General features: G+C 48.3%; 1 protein-coding gene across 2 annotated transcripts in view; it reads right to left on the bottom strand.

The window, feature by feature from the left end:
• Positions 1-5,212: 5,212 nt before the first annotated feature.
• The window catches only part of TENT4A (terminal nucleotidyltransferase 4A), a 43,434-nt gene continuing 34,352 nt past the window's right edge, over positions 5,213-14,294 (bottom strand). The window contains 6 exon segments of one of the 2 annotated variants that reach the window (NM_001261299.1): positions 5,213-7,505; positions 9,224-9,388; positions 11,076-11,234; positions 11,719-11,891; positions 12,581-12,681; positions 13,719-13,845. In NM_001261299.1, the coding sequence (NP_001248228.1) occupies positions 7,311-7,505; positions 9,224-9,388; positions 11,076-11,234; positions 11,719-11,891; positions 12,581-12,681; positions 13,719-13,845 (920 nt within the window). In that variant the 3' untranslated portion in view covers positions 5,213-7,310. 2 annotated transcript variants of the gene reach the window in all.

Here is a 14,294-nt window from a genome sequence, read left to right as displayed (position 1 = left end):
AAGGGCACAGGGAAGGGACTCCCCTGAGATCTCCAGCCTGTGCCTTAGCTGGATTAGGACAAATGACCTGAGTGGAGCAGGCTCCCTTCCTGTTTCCTGACGGGCCCTTTCCGCCGTGCACAGCAACCAGGGTGGGAGTTGCAGGGCTCTGGGGGAAGCTCCCGACTCCAGGTATGGGATCCAGGGCTCTGATCAGTCCAGCAGGCATCTATGCAAACCACAGGACACCCTCCTCAACCCCTGCCCAAAAGAGTTGAGAAAATAAAAATGAGAATAAGAGTGGGAAAGAATGGGTGGTTTCCTGGCTTAAAGATGTGTTCCATGGAAAGTGAGGGGTTCCACAGGGCATCCCCCAAAATCTGGGAGAAGGGAAAGGGAGTGGAGCCCAAATTCAAGCAATGAAGCGATGTCCCCTTTTTCCTCCCTACCAGACTGCTTTAACCAGAACCACCCATATGGAGTTTCACATGAGATTGTTTGAAATATGCGTTTCCTGTATATATCAGTTAAAATTGTATTCAGCTGAGAGCCCTGAATATCAGTGGCATAAACAGATGCGGGTGTCTTCTTCATGCAAATGTTATATATGAACATATAAAGAAGGCCCAAAGCCTCACGACTCTGGGTCCTTTCCAGCTTCCTGCTCTGTCAGCCTTACTACACAGCTAGCCGCTTCATGATTACAACATGGCTGCTGTGTCACCAGGCATTGCACTTGAATTCCAGCCAGAATCCAAGGAGGGAAGCAAAGTACTTTATCCCAGAAAAGTTTCATTCCAAAGGAAAGCACTCTGTTGCAACCACCCCTAGCTGCAAGGATGTTATACAAGTTATCTTTTCAGCTGTGCACCCTGCTGTCTAAACAAAGTTGAGCCAGATAAAATACAGGACACCCAGTTAAATTGCCCATGCAATATTGGAACATCCACCAAAAAAGTATTCATTGTCTACTTAAATTCAAATTTAACTTGGAGTTTTGCGTTTTCATTTTCTAAACCTGGCAATCCTGCAAGTAATAAAGGAAAATGGATATTGGGTAAGTAACTAGCAGTATCTACCTACCATGCTGCCCTAAAATAGTAACCAGAGCGTCAAATGACAGCATTTATTAAATGACACTACTTTTTCTTTCAAAATGTTCGAAGCTCCAGAGCAAGAATCTTAAATACCAAATAAGCAACATTATAAATTCAAAGGCAAGAAAAAGGGAAAAGGAAAATAGGAAGCCATGTATTACAATATTTTCCCTTTTTGCCTGTCATTAAAAATGAGTTCTTCCTGCCACTCCCCTTTAAATTGACAGGCTTGGTTCCCTGCGCCGGGCCTACCAGGACTAATCACGAGTCGATGCGGCCCAAATGCTCACATCGGGCCTGGCACGGCTCCAGGTGCTTTATGTGCGTTTACTCGTTTAGTCTGTACAATGGCCCATTGCGAGGCTGAGGAAACTGGAGCACAGGAGTTGAGTGACATGCCCAGGGACACACAGCCAGGAAGCAACAGAAGCGAGACTTGAAGCCAGTGACAGTCCCTGGAGATCCACCCTCCCTTCTGCTCTGTGAACTGCCTGCTCACTGGTCCCCTTCCGGAGAAGGCTGCCTCTCTTATACCCGACTATTGATGACGATGATTTTTCTTTCACATTTGGAGACACTGAGAGGGAAATACCTATTTTCTAGCAGAAATAACTGCCGAGCGGCAAGATTGGAAAGGGAGGCAAAGGCAAGATCCTGGAAAGCTTTTTAAATCAAATTAAAGATTTGGGGTTTGATTTCCCAAAACAGAGAAGCTGTACTGATTATGTTAGCTGCTTTCAGCGGACACTTGAACCAGCAAGGAAAAGCCTGAAGCACAGAGTGAGGCTGTTACTCCCTTCTCCCCTGCCCTGCCAAATCCTTCCAGGGCTCTGCGCACCCCAGCTCCTAACTCCAGCCGTTTGGCCCTAGGCCCGGGCTCTCCGCTGGCAGGATCCTATCAATATTGGCCACAAAAAGTCCAACTGGAAGCCTCCCACGTTTCATGAGCCCACGTAGTTCCACCATAACCATTTCAACACACAGGGCCAGGCTGGTGATGCCGCTGTCCCTGAAAGGCTCCCACAGACGTGAGCCATGGGCACAAGATGCATCTTCAGAACCTGGTGAGACTCAATTATAGCGTAAGCACCAGTGTTCTGCGTAAACTCACAGCAATTTCTCTACACGTCGTCAGACAACCAAAAGGGGCCACAGGCCTTTGCAAAGAGCAGCGGCGTGGGAGCCAGGCCCAGCACGCTCTCGGGGGCCTGGCGGATGTGCCACGTAACCTTTAGAAGCCCTTCCCATCACAGGACTTCAGTTTCTCATTTTTGGGGCTGAGCTGCTCTAGCTGATTCTTAAGATTCCTCCCAACTTGAAAATTCCAACAGTGACATGGCAGGATGTGCGGAGGTCTCCTGTCTGTTGAGGAGACCTGGATTCGGTCACAGCCACCTGCACTCATTACCACAAACCTCGCTCAGGACTTGATGAAATACAAGCAGGAATGACAGGAATCTGCCTCGAGTCACATACCTCTCAACCAAGTGTGAGTGACCCCACAGCACCTATGACGACCTGAGCATTGGCTGAGCTCCAAGCGTTCCATCTCAAGAGGCCTGGGCAGAGGACGCCATATCCACACTGGCAGGAAGGAACCCTGGGCAAGCTCACCCCACAGCCACGTGGCTTCCTAGGAGACAGGACTCGACCTCCCAGTGCGACTGGTCCACACCCCCTTCCTTTACCTAAGAACCCATGAAAAGCCTTGGTTTCTTGCCCTTGCCTGGAACTCACTCCAAGACCTCTGAAGTCCTTAGCTGGCCTTCTCTAGGATCAAGTCATGGGGTAAGCAAATCTCACCATGAATGACACCAGGCGGTTTACCCTTGCAACCCAGGGCTAGCGGGACCCGGCCCTCCCAAGCTACCCCTCCCACACAGGCCCTGGAGACACAGTGCAGGCAACATATTTTGGGGCCATTCTTAAACAACAGGCATAGCCCCCGGCGTGGTGTCTGGGATGTGTGTGTGTTTAACAGGAGCCACCGTCCATTCTAGGCAATTACCTTGGACCAAAGGTAGTCAAAGTCACCTAAGGCTTGGCAAGAATCTCACAAGTTAGACAGCAAGAGGATAATGGCACACACATGACAAGTTCTCAAGGCTTAGGGCATCACAGGTGACCCAGTCACAACGAAACCGTATCTCGATAACAAATGTCGCCACCTCCCCTGCGTACGGTTCATGCCCAGGCCGAGGCATGCTGGGCACAGCATTTACAGAGATCTCTGGGTATCTCACGGGGTAAAGAGGTGGCACTCGAGACCCCGGACAAATCAAAAGGCATGTACAAAAGCTGGTCATGAGGGGGTTACCTGTTACCATGAAATCCAGTCCACGGGGTCCCGAGATGACGTGGTGGGCTTACTGATGTTCACGCAGCGGCCTGGACAGGTTCACTCTGCCCCCAGAAAGCCCTTACCTTCCAGTACTCCCAGCTTCCGAGGAGAGCGGGACCCAAATCTGACACCTCAGATGCCTCTGTGGGGCCTCAGGCTCCCTGGTAACGTGGCTGCTCCAGTGGCTGCTCCTGGAAGCCTCCTAAAGACAGCTCTCCTACAGGCACCAGTGGCTCAGTAGGCAGCATCACCACCCATGGGGAAATCCGGGGCAGGCCGAGAGTGCCCCCCCACAACACCCACCAGTCCCGCCTCCAACAGAGGCTAACTCAGCCACATCTCCCCACTCCAGTGCCCTGTACCTCAGCACTGTCGTGGGCTCCTCCTCCAGATGCCCCTGGCTACAAGCCCTCCAGTTCCCTCGGAGGCCCAGCTCAGCTCCTGCCAGCCCCACGCTGGCCATGGCAGCTCATGCAGACCCTGCACAGGGCTCGGCCCCCTGGAGAGGCTTTCGAGTCCCACCCAGCTGCCTGCCATCTTCCCCACAGCACCACTGGGCAGTGCTGTGAGCAGCTTCTGCACCCTCTCAGGAACCAGGTGCCAAGAGGACAGGGCTACTCTGTTCTTTGGGTGGAAGGAATGTGTTTTACCCACAACACCCACCTTGACAACTGGAAGAACTCTAGAGTTGATAGTTCTACAACATGCACTCAGTTGACAGTTCTACAGCTGCACAGGCTGGGACATGCAGTTCTGTCACTTACTGGCCTAGAAGAATTCTTATACCTTTCCTTATAAATTCTAAATGTCGGCAGCGCATGGTGGCTCACACCTGTAATCCCAGCACTTTGGGAGGCCGAGGTGGGCAGATCACCTGAGGTCAGGAGTTCAAGACCAGCCTGGCCGACATGGTGAAACCCCATCTCTACTAAAAATACAAAAATCAGCCAGGCATGGTGGTGGGTGCCTCTAATCCCAGCTACTCGGCAGGCTGAGGCAGAAGCATCATTTGAACCTGGAAGGCAGAGCCTGCAGTGAGCCGAGATTGCACCACTGTATTCCGGCCTGGGCAACAGAGCGAGACTCCGAGACTCTGTCTCAAATAAATCCCAAACGTCAGTTCTCAAATAAATCCCAAATGTCCGTTGCATTTTAAGCTACACTATGATTGTTTGGTTTGTAATGTCTTGTTTGCAAGTGATGCAATGTTGACCTAAAAGAAATGAAGAAAGTAAAATGTTGCCCCTGGGCAGTCTAAGTACACAATATCACATAGCAGCTTGCCAGAAACTGCATGTAAGAACCATTTAAACAGTTTTACTGAATTTGTTAGCATCAGAATGTGAGGACAGAGAGCACGTTTCTGTTACTGTTATATAGGCCTTGTGCAAAGCCTAGAACCTCCACCCACTTTTTGTTTTTTGTTTTGGAGAAAGGGTCTCACTGTGTCGCCCAGGCTGGAGTGCAGTAGCACGGTCTCGATTGACTGCAATCTCTGCCTCCCGGGTTCAAGCATTTCTCATGCCTCACCCTCCCGAGTAGCTGGGATTACAGCTACTCAGTGAGTCACCATGCCCGGCTAATTTTTGTATTTTCACCTCCTCCTACTTTAATGGACCAGTGACAACATAATCTCCCTGCCGCAACTTGCTTTATAGGACTGGGATCATCTGCCTTCTTTTGAATCTTATTTAGAATAACTGGTTAAAGTATTGCCCTAATTTAGAAATTCAAAACTGAAAATGTGGAAGCCGCTCTTACCCTTGAAAGCATACACTTGAACACAAACACAAAACTGGTTTCCAAAGTTTATTAAAAATCAAAGAATAGAAAAACTTTACATAAAAATATGTCAATTTTAGCTTCCATATTGTTGTCCACACACAAAAAAATCGAAACATGATATCTTTTGTCAAACCTGTAGCACACAACCACAGTGGTAGCCAGGCCAATTCATCTGCTTCACCATGACGGAAATGGAACATGGTACCTGTGTCTATGAATCGAGCTTTAAAATGCACACCCCACGGGACACTCACTGCCGGCCCCGTAGTGGTTTCCTTAATGTGGGTTTACAGTCAATATTGCTAATGCGTAGAGATTAGTACAGGCCTACAGATCAGTTTTTATAAATATTCTTTATCAATAGGTTCACAATTTAAATATTTTAAATATTTTTGATAACTTTCGGTCATCGAGAACTGCAGACACAGTGTGCTACTCTATTCTGGAATGCCTCCTAGAGAACCTGCAGTCGCAGCCGACAGCTCCCAATGACAGAGTGAGCCAGTCCTGCTTCAAAAGGGCAGACCGCAGACATTTTAAAGCTTGTCCTTGCTGGGCGTCCATCACATTCAGAGATCAATCTAGAACTCCCCACTGCTGCACATCCATCAGATGTCATGGTAATAAGTATCTTGTCTCGACATTCTCCACTAGTGGACTTCAAAGACCAACCTACCTGTAGTGTTTAGCAAGACCAGACCCCTGTTTTAACAACAGGAAGTCAGATGGCCTACAAGATGCAACCAACTCCCAGGACAACTGTGGTGCTCCAAAAACTCAGGGTTAGGCAGGATGGATATATTCTTGTTCAAAAAAAGGTAACAAAGACAGTGGTTGTTGTGGCAGAATACACTTGCATAGTATACCTGTATGCTTCCGACGTCGGGCGCCAGCGGTCCCGGCCCCAACGCTGGGCTGTGCTCTCCTGCGACATGATCCATTAAAACACTCCCCACGGCGCACTGGGCAGCTGAAGCACTTCTCCTAGATTTGCTCTTAACAGAACGAATGCATACGCTACAGATTCCTCAATGGAATCAACAGAATTCCTTTCTCCACATTCCTAAAACTGGGTACCACGGTCCGCAATAATAGTCACCAGACCCATCATCACAGGCTATGTCACTAAAACTGACTGAAACATTTTCCAGTTCACATTTTCCTAAAGATTTTATAACGTGACAACCCTTCTCTCCTTAGAAAGTTATACTTCTGGCACTTGAAATGCTGGATTTGTTGTCCAGTTTAAAAGAACTGAAAACCAAAACATTAAAACTCTGTGGTCAGAGCAAGACAACGGCCTGGGGCCCGACAGCAGGGCCACGGGCAGTCCGTCAGGTGGCTCTGGAGCCGAGCCCTCTGGAAAACTGTCAGGGCGACCTGACTCCTTCACTCACTCCGACCAAAAGAAAAGACATCAAAATAAAACCCCAAACCCCTCATCATGGTGTTTGTAACGATGCTCGTCAGACAACCAGCCGACACGATGACCCAACTTAGAAAATGCAGCTCGGGAAAGGACCTAAGCTTGTTTAAAAAAAATTCCCTCCTCCCTTAAATATAACTTATGTGAAAATAGGAAATTAAATAAAAAATATCTGAGTTATTGCACAAATCATAGGTTTTCAATATTTACATAGAAAAACAGTTCTGAAATTTCAAACAAAATGTGAGGGCAGTAAAACAATGACCTCCCAAGCCTATCCATGGAGGAAAGACACACGAACGGGGTTTGATCTCCTCTGCTGCTTTGACAAACAGGAAATGAAAATAGCAAACCGCGAAGGAACAGACACGGCTACCGCAAACCGCAAGCGCATGTTCACGTCCCTGCAGTTCCTGAGCCTGACCTGCCTCAGCACTGAAGGAAGAATCCTGGGAAGGCAGAAAACAACGTCCACGTTTAATAAGGCTTCACAGATGAGCACAACGAGCTGTTCTTGAAGATGGACGCGACCACCACACAAAGAAACATGCAGAGTGATCAGCGGCGGGCGTGCCGTGAGCCCGGCTGACGTGCGGGGTGCTGGTCTCGGTTCCCCTGCCGGTGGCCGAGGCCGCGGGGCAGTCTGCGGAGGGGTGGGGGAGGCCGACGCAGCCAGGAGCCATTATCTGCTGAGGCTCACGGGCAGACTGTCCCGCGTGTGTGTGTGTTTTTTCCTCCTCCATCCGGTGCGGTTATACTGGTGGTGTCCCCTGTTGCCCACAGGGGGCCGCACACCTCCGCTACCCACAGAGCTGTAGCCGCCGCCTTGGGTGTGGCCATGAGAGCCCTTCATGGACAGTTTCATGCCGTTGTGCTGCTGGAGAAAGAGAGAGACAGCAATGTTGGAGCCAGACAACAGGCACAATGCCCACGTCCTCCGGCAGTGACCACACTAAGCGCCGACGTGATGTTACGTAGGGAGGAGGGATGGACACCTGCCCTCTGGGACTTTCCAACTCTTCCATTTGACAGAAAAGTATTCTTCCCATTCCGTGACTGACTGAAGGCAACAACCATATACCAGGATCAAACCACACAAATTCAGCAGAACCTCACTTCTAACTTGTTCTACTTATCCATAGAAATAAGAAGGTCCCTGGCCAGGTGCCAGTGCCTTGCGCCTGTAATTCCAGCACTTTGGGAGGCTGAGGCAGGCAGCTCACTTGAGGTCAGGAGCTCGAGACCAGCCTGACCAACATGGTGAAACCCCGTCTCTACTAAAAATACAAAAATTGGCTGGGTGTGGCGGCACACACCTATAATTCCAGCTACTCGAGAGGCTGAGGCACAAGAATTGCTTGAACCCGGGAGGCGGAGGTTGCAGTGAGCTGAGATCACACCACTGCACTCCAGCCTGGGGGATGGAGTGAGATTCTGTCCCAAAAAAAAAGAAATAAGAAGGTCCCGGTCATGTTCTTCCCCCAACTGTGACCTTCTAGAAACAAGCGAGTCACACGTGCCAGGGCCTGGTACTCTCGCCCTCAGCAGCCTGTCGATCCCGGCATGCAGCAGCCTGGATCGGGCTGCACCCAAAGCACATTCTCTGCACTGCAAGGTCCCGGCCAAGCAGACTGAGAGGAAACACACGCCGGCTTTAGGGAAGTCTCAGAGCAGGACAAACAGCAGGAGGAGGCTGGGAAAGCAAAGCCAAAATGCAACGAAGGAGCTGCTGTGCGAAGTTGTTCTTTCACCCTGAATGTGTCTATGGGGGATGCATAAATCCAAGAGGAAATGTTCTATGACTTAACTCCTAAAAACAACCATCATACAACACAGGGCCAAAGACGCAAGCCTCAAGAATAAAACTTCCTGGCAAAGTAGGATTAGACAAGCAAAGGAGGAGTGGAGTAGAGTAAGAGGTGTGGACACCGATGAAAGTACCGAGCATCCGCACAGCCCAAGGGAACATCATGCATGATAGAGGCTGACCTGGAAGATCCTCGTCATGGCTCTCCCAATCATTCAGGTACTTCAAGAACATAGGAACCTAACGTGACCTGTTTTTTCCGTGCACACAGCTGCACTTGTGAGGAGCCACACGGGCAGGCATGCCAGGATCCTGCTGAGGCCCAGCACACAGCTCTGCCCACCCTGATGCTTGCTCCTACCCCAGGTGGGGATCAGGCAACGTGGGAATGACAGCAGCATACATGGGACATCATGGCAAGATCTGCTCTTGGTTTTATCATTTGCTTCTTAGAAACCGAGGTATTTAGCATATAAATGAATTATATAAATGGGAAAAGAAAAGTCTTCATTTTGAGCCTTATTTCAACTTTTAGTTTTATGCTAATCAGTTCAACAGAGGAATTAAGAGATGTTTGTGGCAACCAATTAAACTGTATCTTACATCTTAAAATAGTTTAACTTTTTAAAGTTTTGTTTGGAAAGACAAGCAAACATGAGGCTGAATGACAAGAAAGCAAATTCCGTTTTCAAATGATCTCTCTGGAATTCTCTTTGGAGGAGAAAACATTCAGCACCACCTCTCACATGGCAGCTTGAACAGGTGAACGCACCAGGAAAGAGCTATACCTTATGATACAGATGAGGGCTCGAGAGCGGGTTGGGGGACGCTGAGGGAATGGCCGGGGAAGACATGTGGTGGACGGCCTTCAAAGACGCAGTTCCTTCTACACCAGCTTGTCTGCAAGGAACAGGAGCAACCCCTAGGGTCGGTGGAGGTATAGTAAACCTGGTCTAGGAAGAAAACGACAGAGACGGCCATGGGTACCAAATCAATCACAGGAAAACCATCCGGCTTCTAAAGCTCAGCACCGCCACAGGGCAGCTCATAAATGGCACAGTTGCATGTGGGCTCCATAAAGCAGTTTGTTTCACTATAACCTAACAATATTGTGCTTTGAATTAGAAATACCTCATATTCTGAAACAGCAATTAGAATATAAAGTATGCCCAATAATCCAAGTCATAAAGTTTAAAACTCATTGAAGATCAAATGACTCAAAACATTAGCATCATCAGAATAACAACTGTCACCCCCGTGATGAATCCACGACTCACACACTGAACTCGGGGTCAGAGACCGAGACTGGCCCGACTGGTGGCCCAAGGGGCCGTGGGACGGCCGGCAGATCCATCCTTGCCTGCTGTCCAGGTCCCGGGCTGCTTCTACGTCAGCATCACCCATTACTGTCAGCAGCAGAAGCACACTAACAAGAACCCCTTTTCTCAGACTTGCAACACTGACCTCGTTGCATCTTGGCATCCCATGCATTTACCCCAACCACCTCTGGAGATCGACTGTGGACAAGAGTCTTCTTAGATAAGAACCTAGAAACCCTCAGCGTCCCTAGACTTCACGCTCGAACCACACAAGCAGCCGCAGAGTGTGGCTCTGGAGCTCAGCAGCCGCACTGGGCTCTCAAGGGCCCCAAGGCTTGTGGGTGGTTAAAACAAACACCTTTGTGACACATGGCCCAGGACGTCAGGGCCAGTGTGATGACCATAAAAAGGCAACCAAGTTTATCTGTGGTATAATTCATTTTAAGAGTGTAAATAATTGCCTCAGAATTTTACATTTATGCAGTAATTAGACACGTTATGGTGTCTGGCTGGGCCATGGCTCTGCTCATCAACTCTGTGGGTCATTACAGAGCCAGCATTCCAGAAGCTCTGCCAGAATCAGGGTGGATCCTGTGAGCATGTCTTCCCCAGAGCAGAGTGCAAAACTCCAAGTAATGAGTCAAGATACTTTTGCATATACCTACATAGTTTTATGCTCAAATTACACCCCACATTTCAGAAAATGGTTTTAAGTCAATTAACATGTTGGGTTTTATACCCATATTCCAGTGATGTATAATCGGAAGTAGATACAAAATTTAGTATTTATAAAATTCTCCTTTAGATTTCTAATTTTATCTAAATTTTAAAAACAGACAGTACATTCTAACAGAAAAAGCCTTAGAAAGTATGCCTAATTTGAAACATGAAAAAAGTCCAATAAGTTCACATTAAAACTTTTAAAAAGTCTCAACACTGAGATTCTGAGAGGAAGTAGGGACAAGTGTCTGGCGCTGCCTGGTGCCCAGCTAAGTGGGTCGCGACTGAGTCGCTCTCTCAAGATGATCCTCGACAGCAGTCTCATGCTGGGGCAGTGAGGAAACTTATAGAAGGCAGTCGACCTGGCCCCCGTGAAAAGCCACGGCAGCACTCGAGAACCACAGTCTCCTCACTGCTGAAACTCTACATGGTGGGCCTCAACACCACAAAAAAGACAGGATTTCCTAGAATAAGACAGCAATGGCCAAAGACTCAAAAAGTTACTCTTCGAATTCAAAGGACCATGAATCTCTAGCGCATATCACAGCTCAGATGCCCTTCCCGGGGCCACCACCAGGAAGGGCACCAGAGGGCCACGTACCTGGCTGTTGGTTGTCATGATCAGTGTTCTGGAAGTGGTGGGCTGAGGTTTGCCACTGGGCATTGGCAAGGCGGTGGGTAAGCCGGCCATGAGAGGAGCTGGCGCTTGCAGACTGAACTGGTAAACACTAGGCGTTGTGCAGGGCGGTGTGTCTGAATCCTTGAACCCGGTACAAAAAACAACAAGGACAGCTGTACCACAAAGGTGCACTACTACTTCCTTCAAGCTATGAAAAGAAACGCCTGCCTCCAGGCTGGCTATGAAAGGTTATTTGAATTAAGTCTAACTTCTGAACGGGCAGCCCAAATCTACCCAGGCTTCCTTCAAGTAATTTCATCAAAACTGAAAAAGAATGTTAAAGGAAATACAGAAGAGATACTTGGATTTAATTTTTTTTTTTAAATCTGTGAAGAGGATTACTGCCCTCGACAGCCGCATGAGCCAGACAGGTTCAGAAGGTTCACAGTGGGGGAAAGGAAGCCTGGTGCCGACATCACAGGGCTGCCCTCCCACCCACTCCACACACATAAAAGGAAACAAAACCTGAGCAAACCTAAGGGGGAGATTTTAAGCTCACAGCTATGGACATTTACCAGAGACACAAACTGTCCAACAGACACACGGAGGAGGGGAGGGCACTCACAACGTCACTCCCAGAAAGTGAAGACACAGATGAGGCTGAGGAGCCTGAAGACAGGAGCTGGGGGCTGGACAGCGACAAAGTCAAGCGCTGGCCGTAGGGAGACTCGGGCTCTCGGTTCTGCGTCTGCTCCCCATTGCATGTGGCTATTCGCTCTTTAATCTTGATCCTGTTGTCTGTGGAGGGAAAAAGTCTTGGTTAATAACTCCTGAGAACTGTGGCGTGGAGCCGCCCCGGCAGCATCAGTCATGGGTTCTGCTGAGCCGGGAACGATGCTAATGTGACTGACAAACCCAACATTAGGTTTTGCTTAATTTTAAAAATTATAGTCAATTAGTTATTGGAAAACATTAAACATGCTTGTAACAACTTGGGTATGCAAATCATCTTCAAATGTGAACTTTCTAAAATCTAAATATAGATCAAGTATTTTTTATGAAAATTTGGCACCCATATAAGGATGTACTGTAAGTACAAATAAATACACACTGGATTTCAAAGACTTAGTACAAAAAATGGCTATAAAATATCTCAATCATTTTTATGTTGATTACATGTTGAAATGTTAATATTTTGACTTCAGTTGAATAAAATCTACCAAAATTATTTCACCTGTTTCTTTTCACATTTGACACGGCCCTAGAAACTTTGAAATTCTATGTGTGGCATGCATTTGAAATTCTATGTGTGGCATTGTTTCTACTGGACAGTGCTGCTCTAGATCTTACTGTGTTTTTAATTAATGCTCATCAGAAAAACTAGCTATCTTCTTAATTTGACCAATTTACCACAAAGGAATAGAGACACTTCTGCATGAACACGCCAGCCAGTGGTTAGGATGAACACAAATGAATTAATCTCTCACCCATCCCCGGCGACGGGTGGGCTTTGCTGCCCCACTTCTCTTTGATCCACCTCCGGTAGTCAATTACCTCCTGAGTTACTTTGATGATTCTTCCTAAAGTACTGCAAAGGGACATTGTTGGAGATCAACAGAGTACAACAGGTATCAGGGAGTTAGAACCCCTCTTGAGCAATTACCTTATACCCCTAACAGATCATCTCACTAGGTGAAGGACAGTAGGAAGGGAGCTAAAATACATTTACAAATATATATGACTTCTAATGATTCAGCTCCAGCACACCCTGGATCGCAGTACATCTACCTACAGAAGACCACTGTGAAAGGCAGCTCCAAGTAGGGGAGCGTGGCCTTCCCACCCTCAATGGTCACACAGTGCTGACATTTCACCTCCCACTGCACAGGCGAGAATGGAGATGGTACTGAGATGAGTGCCCTACACGGGGCCCAGAGCTCCGCCTGAAAACACCAAGCAGACAGCGGCTCAGGAACACACAGAGCTCCAGCACCACCAGCGCCTGCAGCAGCTGCTGAGCCAGGCCTCGAAACCTGTTTATTCCATCATCCACCATGGAACAGATTTATCAAACTGTTTCAAATTCCACTCTTAACGACCACGTTACTCTTCCTTCCCATTCCTATCTCATCTCCCACCCCCTCCAATCCCACCACTACCACCACCACAGCATCATCTGGGTCAGAAGTAAATACATCTGACTACATTTTGGGACTGTAAAAATGGCCCAAAATGTAGAACAAGGGACGAGTGTACATAAGAGAAGATGGTAGGGATTGGGTGATCAGATACATTCACTTAGAAAGTGAATGTTTATGCTTTCAAGGCTGGAGAAAAAGCATCATGTTCCAAAGTTTTGAAAGCTAGAAATCACCTCTCCAAAACAAAAGACCCTGAAGAAAATGTCAAATCTCCAAGAAAGAAATTTTCAACTCTCAACCATGGATGAATCCCATACAGCCATCCCACATTCCTAGAAGGCCTTCCTTCACCAACATATCCAAATTCTACTGAAATACGACAGAACATCCCTTCATAAATTTCATGGAGGTAAATGACACAGGAAAGGGGTAACTACCATCCCACAGGCATGCTGAGCCCAGACACAGACACGCAACCCATTACCTTTCGGCGTCTCTGTTTGGATAGGACCTGGCCAGCGGTGACACGGCATGGCTGAGCACTATGTAGGCATAGTCGAAGACCTGCTTCACCTGCATGGCGCCATAGGAGCTCCGGCCAACATCATTCCCTGCAGCAAAAAGGCTATGTCAGACTCTCCCCACACGCACACCATCGTCCACATTTCAGATCTTGTCATACAAGTGACTCTGAAGCAGGCCCTCACCAGCAAAGCCCAGACAGGCGAACACAATGGGCACGCATGGCAGTCGGCACTAGCAAAGGCCCTGTCAATCACCATACACAGGGCACGGTCTGTGAGTGCCGAGGGGCCTGGTCTGCATCATCATTGCCCACGTGCTCACGGCCCACCTCATGAAGGCAGCTGCCATTCACAGACGGAGCAACAGCTCACAAAAAGCCCGCTCTCCAGGTGGCAGACACACAAGGAAGCCAAAAGCTACCATTGTGCAGACCGGAGCACCGACCCAGTGTGATAGCCGATCTGACAATCAGGAGGCCTCACAAGGCAGTCAGAAGGGCAGCTAGCCCAAAGTGCACCCCAACTCAGTCAACACT

The sequence above is a fragment of the Macaca mulatta genome, chromosome 6 (assembly GCF_049350105.2).
Source record: "Macaca mulatta isolate MMU2019108-1 chromosome 6, T2T-MMU8v2.0, whole genome shotgun sequence".
Lineage (NCBI taxonomy): Eukaryota > Metazoa > Chordata > Mammalia > Primates > Cercopithecidae > Macaca > Macaca mulatta.
This window is presented reverse-complemented; position numbering and strand designations above follow the sequence as displayed.